The sequence below is a fragment of the Lepus europaeus genome, chromosome 4 (genome assembly GCF_033115175.1).
Source record: "Lepus europaeus isolate LE1 chromosome 4, mLepTim1.pri, whole genome shotgun sequence".
Lineage (NCBI taxonomy): Eukaryota > Metazoa > Chordata > Mammalia > Lagomorpha > Leporidae > Lepus > Lepus europaeus.
Genome location: NC_084830.1, coordinates 157,011,164 through 157,027,048, shown reverse-complemented (window position 1 = coordinate 157,027,048; position 15,885 = coordinate 157,011,164). Strand labels below are relative to the sequence as shown.

The 15,885-nt window shown below is 40.5% G+C and overlaps 1 protein-coding gene across 3 annotated transcripts in view; it reads left to right on the top strand.

Moving 5' to 3' along the window:
- The window catches only part of PRR16 (proline rich 16), a 297,143-nt gene that overhangs the window by 179,356 nt on the left and 101,902 nt on the right, over positions 1–15,885 (top strand). For 2 of the 3 annotated variants that reach the window (XR_009865760.1, XR_009865761.1), the window contains exon 2: positions 12,161–13,073. Coding sequence is in view for 1 of the 3 variants with exons in the window: in XM_062189270.1 (XP_062045254.1) it covers positions 12,161–12,916 (756 nt within the window). In the remaining 2 variants the exon portion in view is untranslated. Of the gene's footprint in view, positions 1–12,160; positions 14,743–15,885 lie in introns of those variants that run through there. The other variant, XM_062189270.1, reaches the window with a different exon arrangement.

Genomic DNA, 15,885 nt, shown 5'->3' with positions numbered 1-15,885 from the left:
ACCTGGGTCTTGAGACTGCTGCAGTGTTGTTAAGGATTTGCTCTTATATCGTAGGAACAGCGGGAAATCACTTAAAGGCTTTTACTCAATTATGTCTATGTTGTGCATAAATGTGTGTGTTGTGTGTGTATGTGTGCATATTTGAAATATGCACATCCTTTTCAAAAGCTCTGTAAATGCTGTGGAGAGAATGGATGGACCAGGAAGGCAGAGTGGGCTGTATCTAGAGGTTTGTTCTTGCTACCTTATTTGTGATGCTTGCACAGAAAGTTTTTCTGAGCTACTCTGACATTGATAGGGAAAATAATAGACAACCCCCTCCCTTTTTTCTTTACTTCACTTTTACAAATGAAGAAAGACAAGAATTGCGAGCTATAAACCTATGCTAAAGTCTACAGTTCGATTATTTTGAGTTGCAGCCTCGTCCTGTACGTCATTAACATAACGGAATCACCGTGAAGTAGATATGCCCAGAAGTGCAAGTAGATGAGTGTTTTGCACCCATCAAGCTGCTGAAGCAATTATGATGTAGGACTTTTCCTACACGGCGCTTCACAGGAAGGTCGGTAGAAGCGTGCTGTCTGTCCAAGCAGCATGATCTATTATGGAAACAGAAATCAAAATTAGTGGCATTTCAGTCGTTGTAATATGCAGGTAATATTTGTTCCAAAGGAAAATGTTGTAAAGACCTCACTTCATAAAACTGTTAGGTAAATGTGGGATTTACAGTGCTCTACATTTTAATTATATGGAACTAAGGTGTGCTTTACTTTCTGTCTCGCTCTCGCTCGCTCTCATAGTATTTACTTCATGTTTCCTTTTTCTAAACAGTGAGTATCTGGGCAGGAAACAGAAACTGTGTATAATTTTGAAGGATTTCTGCTTCCTTCAAGAGCATCTCCAACATGAATACACCTGCGTGATAAAATGCATGAATTGGAAGCAAGTGTTTTTGTGTTTTGAGTCTTTGCAGCAACTTCATCCTCTTGATTTTGTAGGGTTAAGTTTTTTACAGCATGTGGTGTTTTCCTGTAATATCAACTCTTGAAACCAGGATACATTTTATATTCAACTTTTCCTGGGAAACCAGGGTCCTGTTTTGGAAGAAATCATATCTAGAGTTGAGATACACACGTAGATATCTTTGATGTGGCCTGAGAGCCGCCTACCACCTGGGCTCACCTGCCTTTATCACTTTGTCTCCTATTCATATGCCATTCCATAATTTATTCTTTTTTTTTTTTTTTGACAGGCAGAGTGGACAGTGAGCAGTGAGAGAGAGAGAGAGAGAGAGAGAAAGGTCTTCCTTTTGCCGTTGGTTCACCCTCCAATGGCCGCCGCGGTAGTGCGCTGCGGCCGGCGCATCGCGCTGATCCGATGGCAGGAGCCAGGTGCTTCTCCTGGTCTCCCATGGGGTGCAGGGCCCAAGCACTTGGGCCATCCTCCACTGCACTCCCTAGCCACAGCAGAGAGCTGGCCTGGAAGAGGGGCAACCGGGACAGGATCGGTGCCCCGACCGGGACTAGAACCCGGTGTGCCGGCGCCGCAAGGCGGAGGATTAGCCTGTTGAGCCGTGGCGCCAGCTTCCATAATTTATTCTTTACCTACACATAATAAGTGTCCTTCCCACTTCATGACTGCACATTCTGTGCCTCTCGCAAAAAAAAAAAAAAAAAAAAAATTAAATAAATTAAAAAAACCTTTCCTCCAAATTTCGTTCCATTATTCAGTACAACTCTCAGGTATCACCTGGACTGAAAATGTTTATTATTCTCCCAGTATATTTTTTTCTTTCAAAATGTTTTTATTTTATTGACTTTGCATTTCAGAAGTTTTAAATTTAGAAATCAAAAATTATGAAATAGTACAAGAGTCCCCATATATTCCACGGCCAGCTCCCCTATTGCTAACATATAATATTAGTATAATTTATTTGCCACAATCAATAAATAAACTGCACCTGATCTCACTTGCCCTCTATTCAACTCACCTTTTACAGCCTCTAATAATCAATATTCTGTGTTCAGATCATTAATTAATTTATATCTGAGAGAAAATGCGGTATTTGTTCTTCTGTATCTCTTTTTTTACTTAAAACAGTGTCCTTCAGTTCTGTCGATTTTGCTACAAATAGTAGGATTTCATTATTATATTATAGATAATATATGATGTAGTATAAATTAATATATACATATAAATTAATATATGTTATATATTATTATTATAGGATTATGTGGCTGAGTGGTATTCTATTGTTTATGTAAACCACATTTTCTTTATTCCTCTGATGATGAACACCATGGTTGAAGTTAGTTCTCTACAGTGATACCGATTGGTCTGCTTGGAAAGAGTGAATGTCCTTTTTCTTGGCTTTCCTGTGCTTGTAAATCCGATGAACACTCCACACATCTCATGGTGTTTGCATGAGGAAAACATTAGTTTGCATGAGGAGAAGCCAATCTGTCTCATCCTTTTTTCTGTGCTTGTGATATCATTTCAGCTATTTTCAGGCTCACGTGCGTACGTATATCCCCACCCACAATCAAATTCCTTCTAAGGAGGCATTAGGAAATTCGCCTGCTTTGCCATCTCCATGCTGTAGCTGGGCTGGTTCCAGAGAGGTCACTCCTTTTGAACTGTGTGTTTTCGTCTTCCTGGTGGTCAACATCTATGTAGCACGCTCACATATTTAAGCATCTGCCAGTATCGTGTGACTCACTTTTATAGAAGATGGGTTTTTTTTTTTCTTTCACTTTTGCTGTATGTCAAAGCGAAAAAGCAAGAACCAGCATGTCAATAACAATAGTAGAATGAAACAGTGTTAATGAACCAAAGTTTACTTCCAGAGAACAAATTATTAACTCATTCTTCATATTTAACTTCCCAGTAAGATGACTGATTGTGTATGTTGCACGCATGCTTCCGGATGTTGTTTGTTTTAGGCTGTTTCAGAGGAGGCCCGTTCTTTGGAGTACAGTTCTCTCTTATTTTGTAAAACAGCCATCAGAAAGTTCTACAAATAGCCCATGGAAAATAGATTTAAAGTAAGTATATGTAGATTCAAAAATTAGAAAACTGCATTTTTCTTAAAATATACCTTTTCCACAGACTTCAAAAATCAGTCTTCGTTTCCACTGGATATTGAATTGCAGATAATATCCTACTGTTTCTACCTTCCTTGAATCTACATGACTTAATTTTGACTGGTGAGATGTAATTAAATAAAATATATTACTTTTGAAACTACTCCTTAAAAAGGAGCAGATGTGCCTTCCCCAATCCATTTCTGTCTCATTTTTACAGGCATACATGAAGGAGCTCTAGCCTTGAACTTGAACTTGGAACTGGAGGCCACACCCTAAGGGTAGCACAGCACAGAGTTAGTGTCTGGGTTTGTGACAATTATAACCTAGGTTACTGTCGTTATCTCCATTATATACTCTATCAAGGATACCAAGGTAAAGGAGAGTAAATAACAGATATTATGATAGTGTTTAGGATGTCCCAGATGAGCATGTCCTCATCTCTTCACAATCAGATTGTTAGCTAGAAAATGGTTGCTCAAGACATCCAAAGACAGCTATGGCAAGCCATGGCATTTCTAGCTTCCTTCCTTTGGGCCCCTTCCATACTACAGAAAGGCCCAAGTCACCACTGTTCAGAAAGTTCTTAAACATTCTTCTGCATAAAAAATTAACCAAATTTTGGAAGAGTTTAAATGTTTCCATTTGCACAAGTGCAATTTGGTATACTTTTACCACCCATAAAATAACTACAGACATTTTTCATGCAACAAATTCTTCTGCAGTATATAACGAGTGTTGTGATCCATCAGTCAGAACACAGTGTTGCATGCTGTATGATGAATTTTTTTTAATCTTGTCAATAAATAAATATGAATAGACCTAAATAGGTAGGTAGATAGATACTTTCAAAATCTGATGTAATGTCCAAAATGGAAGTGAGGTGTGTGAGTTACGAATGTGAGCCTAGGGCACGTTGGCCATCCTGTCTGCATGTTGGAAAACCCTCATTATTGATTCTACTCTGTTGGGCTTAAACTCCTCTAGGAAAGGGCCTGGTTGGGTCTACCAGTTGCTATCCTGTATATCGCCCCACCCCCACTGGACAAAGTTTTTGTGCCGTGGCATTTGGGCTTGGTTACTGAATATTACCACACAATAATGAGAAGGTAGAGCTTTTACCTGCTTCCAGTGGACTGTGACCCAAGGCAGAAAAGACTCCTTGTGCTGTGGATGGTTCTTATGGCAAAGATTCCTATGGCTCCCACTTTGTTTTTTTTTTTTTTTCTTTTCAGGTCTTTGCTGTTGGTGTCACATAATCAAAATGTGGTTGTTTTCATAAATCATTCTTTTTCTTTTTTTTCCATGTCATAAGGGTTTTTGTTTTTTAACATTTTGATGTCTTTCACTGTTTTATTTTTTTCAACTTTTCTTTAATAAATATAAATTTCCAAAGTACAACTTTTGAATTGTAGTGGCTTTTCCCCCCATAACCTCCCTCCCACCCACAACCGTCACATCTCCCACTCCCTCTCCCATCCCATTCTTCATCAAGATTCATTTTCAATTATCTTTATATACAGAAGATCAATTTAGTATATACTAAGTGAAGATTTCAACAGACTGCATCCACACAGACACACAAAGTATAGAGTACTGTTTGGATAGTAGTTTTACCATTAATTTGCATAGTACAACACATTAAGGACAGAGATCCTACATGGGGAGTAAGTGCACAGTGATGCCCGTTGTTGATTTAACAATTGACACTTATTTATGACGTCAGTAATCACCCGAGACTCTTGTCATGAGCTGCCAAGGCTATGGAAGCCTCTTGAATTCACCAACTCCGATCTTATTTAGACAAGGCCATAGTAAAGTGGAAGTCTCTCCTCCCTTCAGAGAAAGGTCCCTCCTTCTTTGATGGCACGTTCTTTCCACTAGGATCTCACTCACAGAGATCTTTCATTTAGGTCATTTTTTTTTTTTTTGCCACAGTATCTTGGTTTTTCACGCCTGTGGAACTCTCATGGGCTTTTTAGCCAGATCCAAATGCCTTAAGGGCTGATTTTGAGGCCAGAGTGCTGTTTAGGGCATTTGCCATTCTATGAGTCTGCTGTGTATCCTGCTTCCCATGTAGCATCGTTCTCTCCTTTTTAATTCTATCAAATATTATTTGTGGACACTGACCTTATTTATGTAATCCCTTTGATACTTAATCCTATCTTTTTGATCAATTATGAACTTAAACTGATCACTTTAACAAGTAAAATGGCATTGGTACATGCCACCTTGATGGGATTGAACTGGAATCCCTGGCACATTTCTAGTTCTATCATTCCTATGGCTCACACTTTTTTTTTTCTTTTCAGGTCTTTGCTGTTGGTGTCACATAATCAAAATGTGGTTGTTTTCATAAATCATTCTTAAAGATAATAGAATAATCCATAAATTTTGTTATGAAGATTAACTTTTTGTGTTAAATTCCTCTATTTCCTCTATTAAGTTTGTACTAAACAGTACTTTATACTTTGTGTTTCTGTGTGGGTGCAAACTGTTGAAATCTTTACTTAGTATATACTAAATTGATCTTCTGTATATAAGGATAATTGAAAATGAATCTTGATGAAGAATGGGATGGGAGAGGGAGTGGGAGATGAGATGGTTGCGGGTGGGAGGGTGGTTACGGGGGGAAAAAGCTGCTATAATCCAAAAGTTGTACTTTGGACATTTATATTTATTAAATAAAAGTTAAAAAAATAAAAAAAAAGATGTGTTTGTTTGTTTGTTTGTTTGAAAGGCAGAGGGACCGCAGAGTGAGCTTTTCCATATACTGATTGACACCTCAGTGGCCACAACTGCTGGTGCTGGGCCAGGCTCAAGCCAGGAGCCAGTAACTTTATCTGGGTCTCCCCCATGGGTTGCAGCATCCCAAGAACCAGGACCATGTTCTGCTGCTTTCCCGGGTGCGTTAATAGGGAGCCGGATCAGAAGCCAAGCAGTGTGGATGAGAACTGCAATGTTGCAGATGGCAGCTGAAGTGGCTGTGCCACGGTGCTGGCCTCTGCAACTGAAATTCTTGTGGTTAAGCATGTTGATGATGACGCCCTAGAGAAAGATTGACTCATATTAAAGGAAGGTTTTCCGTGTTGTTAAGGCAATTAAAGTATATTCTTCTCTGTTTTTAAGTTAAATTCAAAAGTAGGATTCAGAACAAATACAAAAGTGGGATTTAGAATGATTTTCAATACATTTAGAGACCTATGGACAACCACTTCAGGTAAACATACATCTAAACTCTCTACCTGTCTTAGTTGCTTAGGACTTGGACTGACTTGACCTTGGTGCACAGCCTTGGAGCAAGGTTTTCATGGTCAGGTCATGAAGGAAGACTCTACCGGGTCTCAATAACTCCCTACCTTCCTCTGCCCCTGCCTTCTCCATCCCTGTGTGCCAGCTGGTTCCCGTTGGGGCTGAAGATGTTAAAAATCAGACCCAACCCCAGAAAGCTGGTTAGGGGTAGAAATAAGACGAGAAATGACTTTTCTCTCAGGCTCTGCTTATTAAAATGTTTTCCTAAGCAGATTATTAAGTACCTGTGTGGTGCGGTCCGTGTGCTGTGTGCAAGGCCAGGGCAATGGAAAGGCTTATGGCATCTGAGGGGAGTGCACTGAAGAATCAAGTCCTGTACGTTGTGCAGTTGTAGCCCAGAGGGAGCACAGAAAAAGAGCTCATTTCCCCTGAATTCCAGTCTCCAAAACACCCTTACAGGGCCTTTATTTCATTTTTTCCTGAATTCCAGTCTCCAAAACACCCTTACAAGGTCTTTATTTCATTCTTCATGTTTTAGGATATATCAGAGAAATATAAACTAGGTTTTGATTCCCACAAAGAACCAAGATCTGATAATCACTTAAATTCTTATAAATCCACTTCCTTCTCTGTTATGAAAACAATTAGCGGTCTTTTCCCAGACGTGAAAACCTTGAGCTTGTGTGATTTCTATGTTACATTGATCCTTATTCTGCAAGATCCCACAGGTTAACCATGGTTTCCTGCTATGGGTGGCTAGGAAAAGCCTCTAGGAGTCATCCACAGCATTGGTCGTTGTTCTTTAAAATTCTTCCTGCTTTGCTTGCATTAGCAGGAACCTCCACAACCTTGGTAGCCACAATCACTTGGACAAACGACCTGTCAAGTTTGAGATTGACATTTTTCCTTAGGCTGAGTTCCTATGATTGATGTCGTGCTGCCTTCTCTTCTCCAAATGCCTCCCCAGAAATTATCCTTCCAGACCCACTTTCTTTCATTTTGTGTCCTCACTAACTCCATCATGACTATGATTGTTATTCCTTCAGTTTCAGTGTGGTACTTAGAAATTGCTTAAGCAGAAACAGAGGCTTGCAATGGTAAGGACTCAGTGGGTCCCCTGTCTGGCTAATATATTCCTCTCCCACTTGGCTGCAGTCGGCTCTAACTGGCCAAGTAAGTAAACTGCAGCACCCTGCAATATGTTCTCCACATGGCATCTGTAAGGATTCCTTCTTTTATTTCTTCCTTACTTTATTTAACTAGTGTTAAATATTTATTATTCAGCCCTAAGAAAGGAAGAGATCCTGCCATTTGCCACCATATGGAAGGAACTGGAGGACATTATGCTAAGTGATAAGTCAGACAAGGAAAGAAAAATGAACTTATTTACATGTGAATGTATTTTAAAAATAGATCAAATGTATAGGGAAAGACAGTGGTTAAATCTCAAAAAGCCTATAATTGGGGGAACAAAGTGCAGATGAACAGGTCAAAAGAGCCGAGGACTAGTTCATGGTGGTGTATGGTATGCAGGGTGTTTGCTAACTTAGTGTACATAGCTGTGCTTGCAAAAGTATGAAAAATAAACAACTCTTTGATAGCTGTATCTGTATAATAAGCATGGTGTTACATATATGTATCTTTTAACATGTTTTACAGCTTAATTATAGTCAGTAAAGCTTATTTCAAATTATATTTCCTGATTATAAAATATCACACACGTAACAAAATCAGCACAGATATCATTAAGATTGTTAAATCTCTACATTTACTTTATATCAAGTTTAAAAGAAATTGAATGTGTTGACTATGTAGCTGATGAACCCCAACATCCATTTCTTTTCCTCCTTGCCTGTATTTATTGTGAATTATCTATTTTCATGTCATAAAATGGACTACATGTGTTTCTATATAAGTAATGTAAACATACTGGATATATTTTTATAACTTTTAAAAATATTTTTTTAAGATTTAGTTATTTGAAAGGCAGGGTGACTGAGAAAGAGGGAGAAACAGAAAGAGAGACATCTTCTGTCTGCTGGTTCATTCCTCAAATGCCTGCAGCAGCCAGTTCTGGGCCAATCCAAAAGGATGATCCAGGAACTCCAGGCAGGTCTCCGACATGGATGACAGGAGCCAAAGTCCTTGGGCCATCTTCTGCTGTCTTCCTAGGCACATAATTAAGAAACTGGATCAGAATCAGTGATGCCATGACTTGACTAGCATTCTGATATGGGATGCTGGCATCATAAGCGGAGGCTTAACCTGCAGCACCAACATGCTAGCCTCCTACTAATGGGATTTTTGAGATTTAGCACTGCCTATACCTGCAGCTGTAGAGCTTTCCTTTTATCTACTCTGTATTTACTTAGCCCATTACTTATGAATACATATTGAGGTTGCATTTAATATTTAGCTAAGGCCAAATCAAACAAAAGCTGCAGGGAACATCCTTGGGTTTTCTTTGCTCCATGAACATGGGTTAGTGTTTCCCCAGAGTGGTTGAGGCTTTGTGACTGAAAGAACGGTACCACAAGGTATGTGTCTTAGCCATTTCTAGGCTGCTGTTTAGAAAGTTCTCTGAACTGGCTGAGTTTGCATTTCCTTTAGCAACGTATAAGGTTCCCATTTTCCACATCATCACCAAAAAATGTGATTATCAAGACTGTTTTGTTTTTACCAAACCATCTCATTTTCCTTCAATTTACATTACTTCAGAGACCAGGGAGATTTGGGGTAAATTTGTGTGGCTTTTGGAAATTCATTGTTTACCTTGTGTGCATTGCTCACTCATACCATTTTACCTAATTTTTGTTAAGGACGTATGTGTGTGTATGCGTGTGTGTGCCTCTCTGTTCTGTCTCCATCAATGTTTGAGAACAGAAGATTCAACATACAACATTTCGTTTGGTACCCGTGGATGTGGTTACTTGTCTGTTGCCTCTTATTTGTACTTTATATTTGATCTCTGTGTCTGTTTGACAGTAGTCATTATTTTTGAATAAATTGTTTTGAACTGTTTAAATGTTTGTTTATTGGTTTATTTATTTGAGACAGAGAAAGAGAGCTCCCATCCACCAGTCCTTTCCTCGAAATGCCCACAATGACCAAGACTGGGCTGGGCCAAAGTTAAGAGCTGAAAGCTCAGTGCAGGTGCCCCTGCCCCGCATGACTGGCAGGATCCCAACCGCTTACCCCGTTACCGCTGCCCTCCAGGGTCTGCGTCACCAGGAGGCTGGGGTCAGGAGCTACAGCAGGCGTCAGATCCAGGTCCTACAATATAGCTTATTGGACACAAGCATCTAAAACTGCAGGGCTAAAACCCTTTCCTCAGTTAGACATACATCCAAATTATTTTTTGAGGTTTTTTTTCATTTTACTTTTTTTGATGGAGTTGTCTTTGCTTTTTTATTCCTCACATTATTTTGAAAGTTAACATTTTGAGTCCATTCTTTCTGTACTTACCCTATAATTTTTCACACTCATCCTTGACTGAATGAGACCTAAAGTGAATCAGTCTCACATAGGTACTAATTTTCCTTATATAAAAATAATGCAGTGGCCTTCAGATGCTCTAACTGGATTGTCCTAGGAGCAGACATTGTTTTTCCATGTTGCTTCAGTTTCCCATTTTTGTAGCCCTCTCTCAAATTACTCAGTACTGTATTGCTTTTGTACCCAGTACTCATGTTGATTCACTGGTATAGCAGTTTCTTGGTTCATCTTTTTTCCTGCATTCTGGTCTTTCCCTCTGATGTTTACCTTTCATGCTGCGTTGTCGTTGATCAGCACTTTGAATCTGAGCCGTAAGATGTACACTCAGCCGGGCTTCATTGTCTGAGTGCCTGTTTCTCTCATCTTGCCTGAGAGTTCAGCTGTGGAGCATTTCCAGTCCTTTTCTTTCAATATTAGGCATGTTTCTAAATTGTCTTGGGGTCTCCATTACCTGTGAGAAAAATCTCCTGTTAACCTAATTTTATTACTCTATAAATATTTGGTGTGTGTCCTGTTGTTGTAAAACTTTCATCATGGTTTTCCAGTTTCATCACAGTATGTCTGGGTGAAGGTTTTTGTTTATTTTTTCCTGTTTGAAACTAGAGGAGGCTTCTGTTCTCAAAAATCCTAGTTCATGGTCTCTCGACTGGAGCTCTTAACAGACATACAATAGTTTTCTGTCACAACACAAGGGTTCTCCCAGCATTGGCTGCTTCGAGATCCCGCAGCCTCCTCTCTGAGTGCCCTTGCATCAGAGGGGCCTTCCAGCCACTCAAGGGGGCACCCTTTTCATCAGAGGAGCTGCTCTGGCTCTTTTCCAGGCCCCCACTTTCTTGGGAACTGCCCCGCGCACCTGCTGGTGGGGTCCTCTCTCAGCATGTTGGATGCTCCAGTGTGCTTGGGGCCATTACCCGTTGCTTGTTTGAGGACTGGAAGTTACACCCTCCCACTAGATTCCCTGCCCCATGTTGGTGCTGTCTCATTTTTTGCTTTGTATGTTCTGGGCATGTCATGGGAACTCAGAAAATAGTAGCATAAAAAAATCTAAAGTCAACTAGGAGCGATCAACCTGTCATGGATCTAGGCAGCATTTATGCACCTCTGAGAACAAGCTTCACTCCCCTCACAGCCAATGAGCAGTCTCCTTTGTTGCAGATTTTTTGTGTGCTAAAAGGCACCCAGGTCCAACGCCCCGCACGCCTCAGGAGCCGAACTCCCCTTCTGCCACTCACAGTCCTTATACATCCCCCTACCAGCTCTGGTATTTGGTGGAGAAGTCCTTTCCTCTTACTTTCTTCTAGTATAAATGACCAAGTTCTAAAACAAAGCATCACCAGAAATCAAGCGGAAGTGAATATCTCATTGGCTCTCACGTGAACTGAATGAAAGAAGACGTTGCCTTTGCTGCATCCACTCACCAGATACTTTGCTGCTTGTCCTACCAGTCAGTGTATCAGCCCCATAGAATACGAGAGGTCAGACAAGGGCCCCGCTCCTGCTGATACTGTCATTCAGAAGAGAAACATCATTCCAGTGATCACACTAAATCTGAGACTTAAATTGCAATGAATGTTTTGGATACAGGAAACACAATTCCTTGTTACAGTTAATGAATTCTTTAATAACTAACTTCAGTAGGCTGGGGAAGCCTTGCTTCTTGAGTGACTCTTGAGTTAAGATGTTGAAGCTGTTTAGGAGTTAACTGGACAAAGGGCAGAGGTGAGAGCATTTCAAGGAGGAGTAAGAGCATGTGCAAACATCCTGTGGCAGGAAGCAGATTGACCTTTAAGAGGGCACAAAACAAGACCAGAGTGATTTGAGAGCATCAATAAAAAGACACATATTAATGGATTGAAGATGGACAGTTATTTAGGAGGGACTGAAGGTGGTGGGCTGGACTGATTCCTGCTGGCTAACAAGGCTCAAAACACAACCATTACTAATGTCAGATCGATTATCTGGCTCCCAGAAGCAGTCTTCTCCCGTGGCTTTTTCACATGCTGCTCAGAAGAGGAGGCCCTTCCTCTTGTCTTTAAAAATCACTTGTAGTCTTGCATGAAAATCCCACCTTTGGTGAATACAGCAGAGTCAGAATTCGGCTGTGTGCACTCAGAGCGCACTCGGTGCTAGGCAGCTGGCGCCCAGGGATGAAGCAGGTGGACTTTGTGTGATGTACACTGTTTGTGTGGAGCATGAAGCAGCACTGGAATGCGCAGCTCAGGGTCCGTCACAGACCCTCTAGCAGGTTACAGCCAGACAGGTAGAAACTGTATCTTGCCTGTTTTGCTTTGGGTTATTCTTCAACACAATGACCTTGTCCTTTCCACCAGGTGGTTGACCAGATTGATACCTTGACCTCTGACCTACAGCTGGAGGATGAGATGACGGACAGCTCCAAAACGGACACGCTCAACAGCAGCTCCAGCGGCACCACGGCCTCCAGCATAGAGAAGATCAAAGTGCAGGCCAACGCGCCGCTCATTAGGCCCCCAGCACAGCCCTCGGCCATCCTCACGGTCCTGAGAAAGCCCAACCCTCCACCGCCTCCTCCTAGGTTGACACCTGTGAAGTGCGAGGAGCCCCCGAGGGCGTTGCCCACTGTGAACCCTGTGAAGACCAACGGCACCCTGCTCAGAAACGGAGGCTTGCCAGGGGGACCCAACCGAATTCCAAATGGAGATATCTGCTGCGTACCCACCAGTAACCTGGACAAGGCCCCTGGGCAGCCTCTGACGCACAGACCTGAAAAAGACAGGTGTCCCCAGGCAGGGCCTCGGGAACGAGTCCGGTTTAATGAGAAAGTGCAGTACCATGGCTACTGCCCTGACTGTGACACCCGGTACAATAGAAAACACAGGGAGGTCCACGCACACGGCGAACCTGTCCACCTGCCAGGGAAGGGCCTGCACCAAGGCCGGCCCCTCCCTCCTCCACCCCACATCCCTCCTTTCCCGCTAGAAAACGGGGGCCTGGGAATAAGCCACAGTAACAGCTTCCCCCCTCTGAGACCTGCAACTGTGCCTCCTCCCACTGCACCAAAACCACAGAAGACGATCTTGAGAAAGTCAACCACTACCACAGTGTGATGTATGCCATTTAAAAAAAAAAGAAAAAAAAAACTTTTGTTTTTTTTATTTTCTGTTATAAACATAAAATGATAAATAATGAGCACTTTCTACTCAAGCAATAAAAAGCCCAAATATATTAATCCTGCATTCAGCAAAGTGGCATAAAAATCACCTGGTAAGTATGTAGTACATTGCTTCTATCCTGGGTATACATTGTTCTGGATGTCGAATCATCAAAAATTGCAGAATAAGGAAAAAGGAAACCCGAATGCACTGTTCTTGTGATTGACCTTTGACAAACTGTGGCCTGCAGATTTAAAAATTTTTGATGCACTGCAAGAGATGGGATCTGATTCATTTTATTCATGCCCAACTCATCTATGCATTAAAATCACATCACACTCTTAACTTTGGTCCAAAGTTTTTTAATAAGAAGTTTTAATATGGAAGGACTATTTTACTATTTTATTCCTAGAGATGTTTGTCACTAGTTTTGCATTATTAAATGCTGAGGATAATACAAAGAGATTATTTTCTATACTATACAGTTATGAATTCTATGTTCAGCTATATGTGTAATAAAATATTTTGGTCTATGGAAATATCATTATGTCAATAAACAGTAGGAGTTAATGGTGATACCAAAGGTTCCTCAGAATTAGAATCTATTTTGTGGTTCATTGAATGCAGTGTTAATGTTCATCAGAATGGGAAGCAACTGCGACAGGAGCCGGAATCACAGTGAGTCTGTGGTAGAGCTTTCTGCATTAAATATCATATTCCACGCTTTCAATGGAATTTTGCACATTTGCATGTTATGTCCTCCATTGCAACACTTCCAGAAGCGTCTGTGTATTCCTCCCTCCCATGTTGCCCTGCAGACCCTCCCCACACTTGTAGGTTTCCAGGATACACCACACCCCTTACATCACTGGGACTGTGAGATACTTTGTCTCTTGGATCAGCAAGCTCTCTGCCTCCCTGGATAGCCCACCTTTACAGGAGAATAGCAGAGGGAAAATAGCGATACTTCAGTATCAGCCTTAAGCATCTCCCCAACCCCATAGTTGAAATATGCCAGAGTCCCTTGTTGGTCCATAGAAGAAAGAGTGGGAGCCCTTTCTACCAGATGTCAAATCAAAGTCCTCTTCGGTTTCATTTGTCAGTTAAGAAAACTTACCCACTCCTGGGCCAAGTGCAGTTCCTCACTATATTGATTTGAACTGAAATTTTTTGCCCTGAAACATTTTCTTGGGAATGAGTTCATTCATCTCCCCTGGATTTCTGATGAAACAGGTGCCTGGATAAGTTTGGTACATTAAGTGGGAAGGGTAGAGGGGTTCTGTTTAGGAGAAATGTGTTTACTGTGCAACTTGATAAAGGGTACAGCAACCTTTTTGGATGTTTGACTTTTGATACCAAAACTTAAAATTTTACTATTTTACTGCTGCAAAGGGTGTTGGCAGTCTTTATGGTTTATTCTTTGGCTTTCTCGGGCTCTATACCATGGTAATTTGGAATAAAGTTTTAAACAACTTTCTATTTATATTAATGTATTTTAGGCAAAATACAGAGAGAAAATAGGGTTTATTTTTTAAAGGAACAGTTAAATGAGTGAAAACCAGAGAATGTTATGTTAAACGTTGACTCTCCCTGCTTTTGTTCTTTACGGGTTGGATATGAAGACAATATAAACAGAATAATTCAACTTTTCAGAGTGTTACAAAACATACGGACAATCATCAAGAAATGCCATATTCTAAAATTTATTAACTGTACTTTCAGTATGTTTAACAGACATGGGCCAGGTATATAAATAATAAATAAATAATGGACTTATTGAATACCAAAATAATGTGTTCTTAACTTTTTAATGCACGTGTTTAGTTTTGGTGCAAATAAACCTAGGGTTTCATCATCTTTCTCGATTTAAATAGTTTCCTCCTGCTACCCATCAAGTGCTGGACCATTTGAAGTTATAATCCATCATAGCAGATACTCACTTTTGTCCCTTAAGTCAATTTTCCTTCTGCAACCAATTACTGTGCCCCAACGATGACCCCACAGTGAGAGACCCAAACTATTGGCAGTGTGTGCCAAGCTGAATCTCAAGGTAGAGTTTTCCAGCAACCATGTGTCATCCACAGACTTAACTGGTGTTCACTAAAGCAAGTTGGGTAAGTCCCGTCATTCCATTGAGCCAAATACCTAGAAATAACCTCAGAAGTCCATATCCTCCCTTCCTCAAAGCATGGGCAAAGCTTCTCCACAAAAGGCCATCACTTTATTTGCAATTGGTTACGTGTACCAAAATAACACCCGTCTGTATTCATCATAGTTATAATTAACTGTTGACCTGGGAAGGTGAATTAAATGGGACGCCAGAGATGTTACAATAATTGGCCTTGCTCTGCATTACAGTTTGTTTGTAGCTAACATAACTCTTAGATTACAGGAGTATTTGGGATTTTGCGTTGAGTATATTTACTCCAGACTATCTCATTCTTTGACTACTATATGGAATGAATTGCACTGACGTTTCCTTGATCAACTATCAGATTTGAAACATTCAGTGACAGGCCTCTACATATATACGTGTATATGTATGTGTGTGTGTATATATCACCTGTATGAATACATGTGCTATGTTATATACACATACTATGTTTTCTTACACACAAACTTTAAGACTTTGGAAAGCAATTGTCATAGAGCATTGTAATATTTGCCTGGAAACCTGAAGTATCATAAGTGGTAGTGCAGTTTTATAATCAGTCAACGTTGATTTCAAAATTTTCTTGAAATATAAGCTCTGTATGTTATCCACTAAGTCAACATAAAACATAGCATAGTTTTTTCCTCCTAAATACCCCAAACAGAAATTGTTTTCTCAACTCCTTAAGGGCAGCCACTTTTTAAAATAATTGGCTTTTTTAAATATATATATATATATATATATATATATATATATATATTTGAAAAGCAGA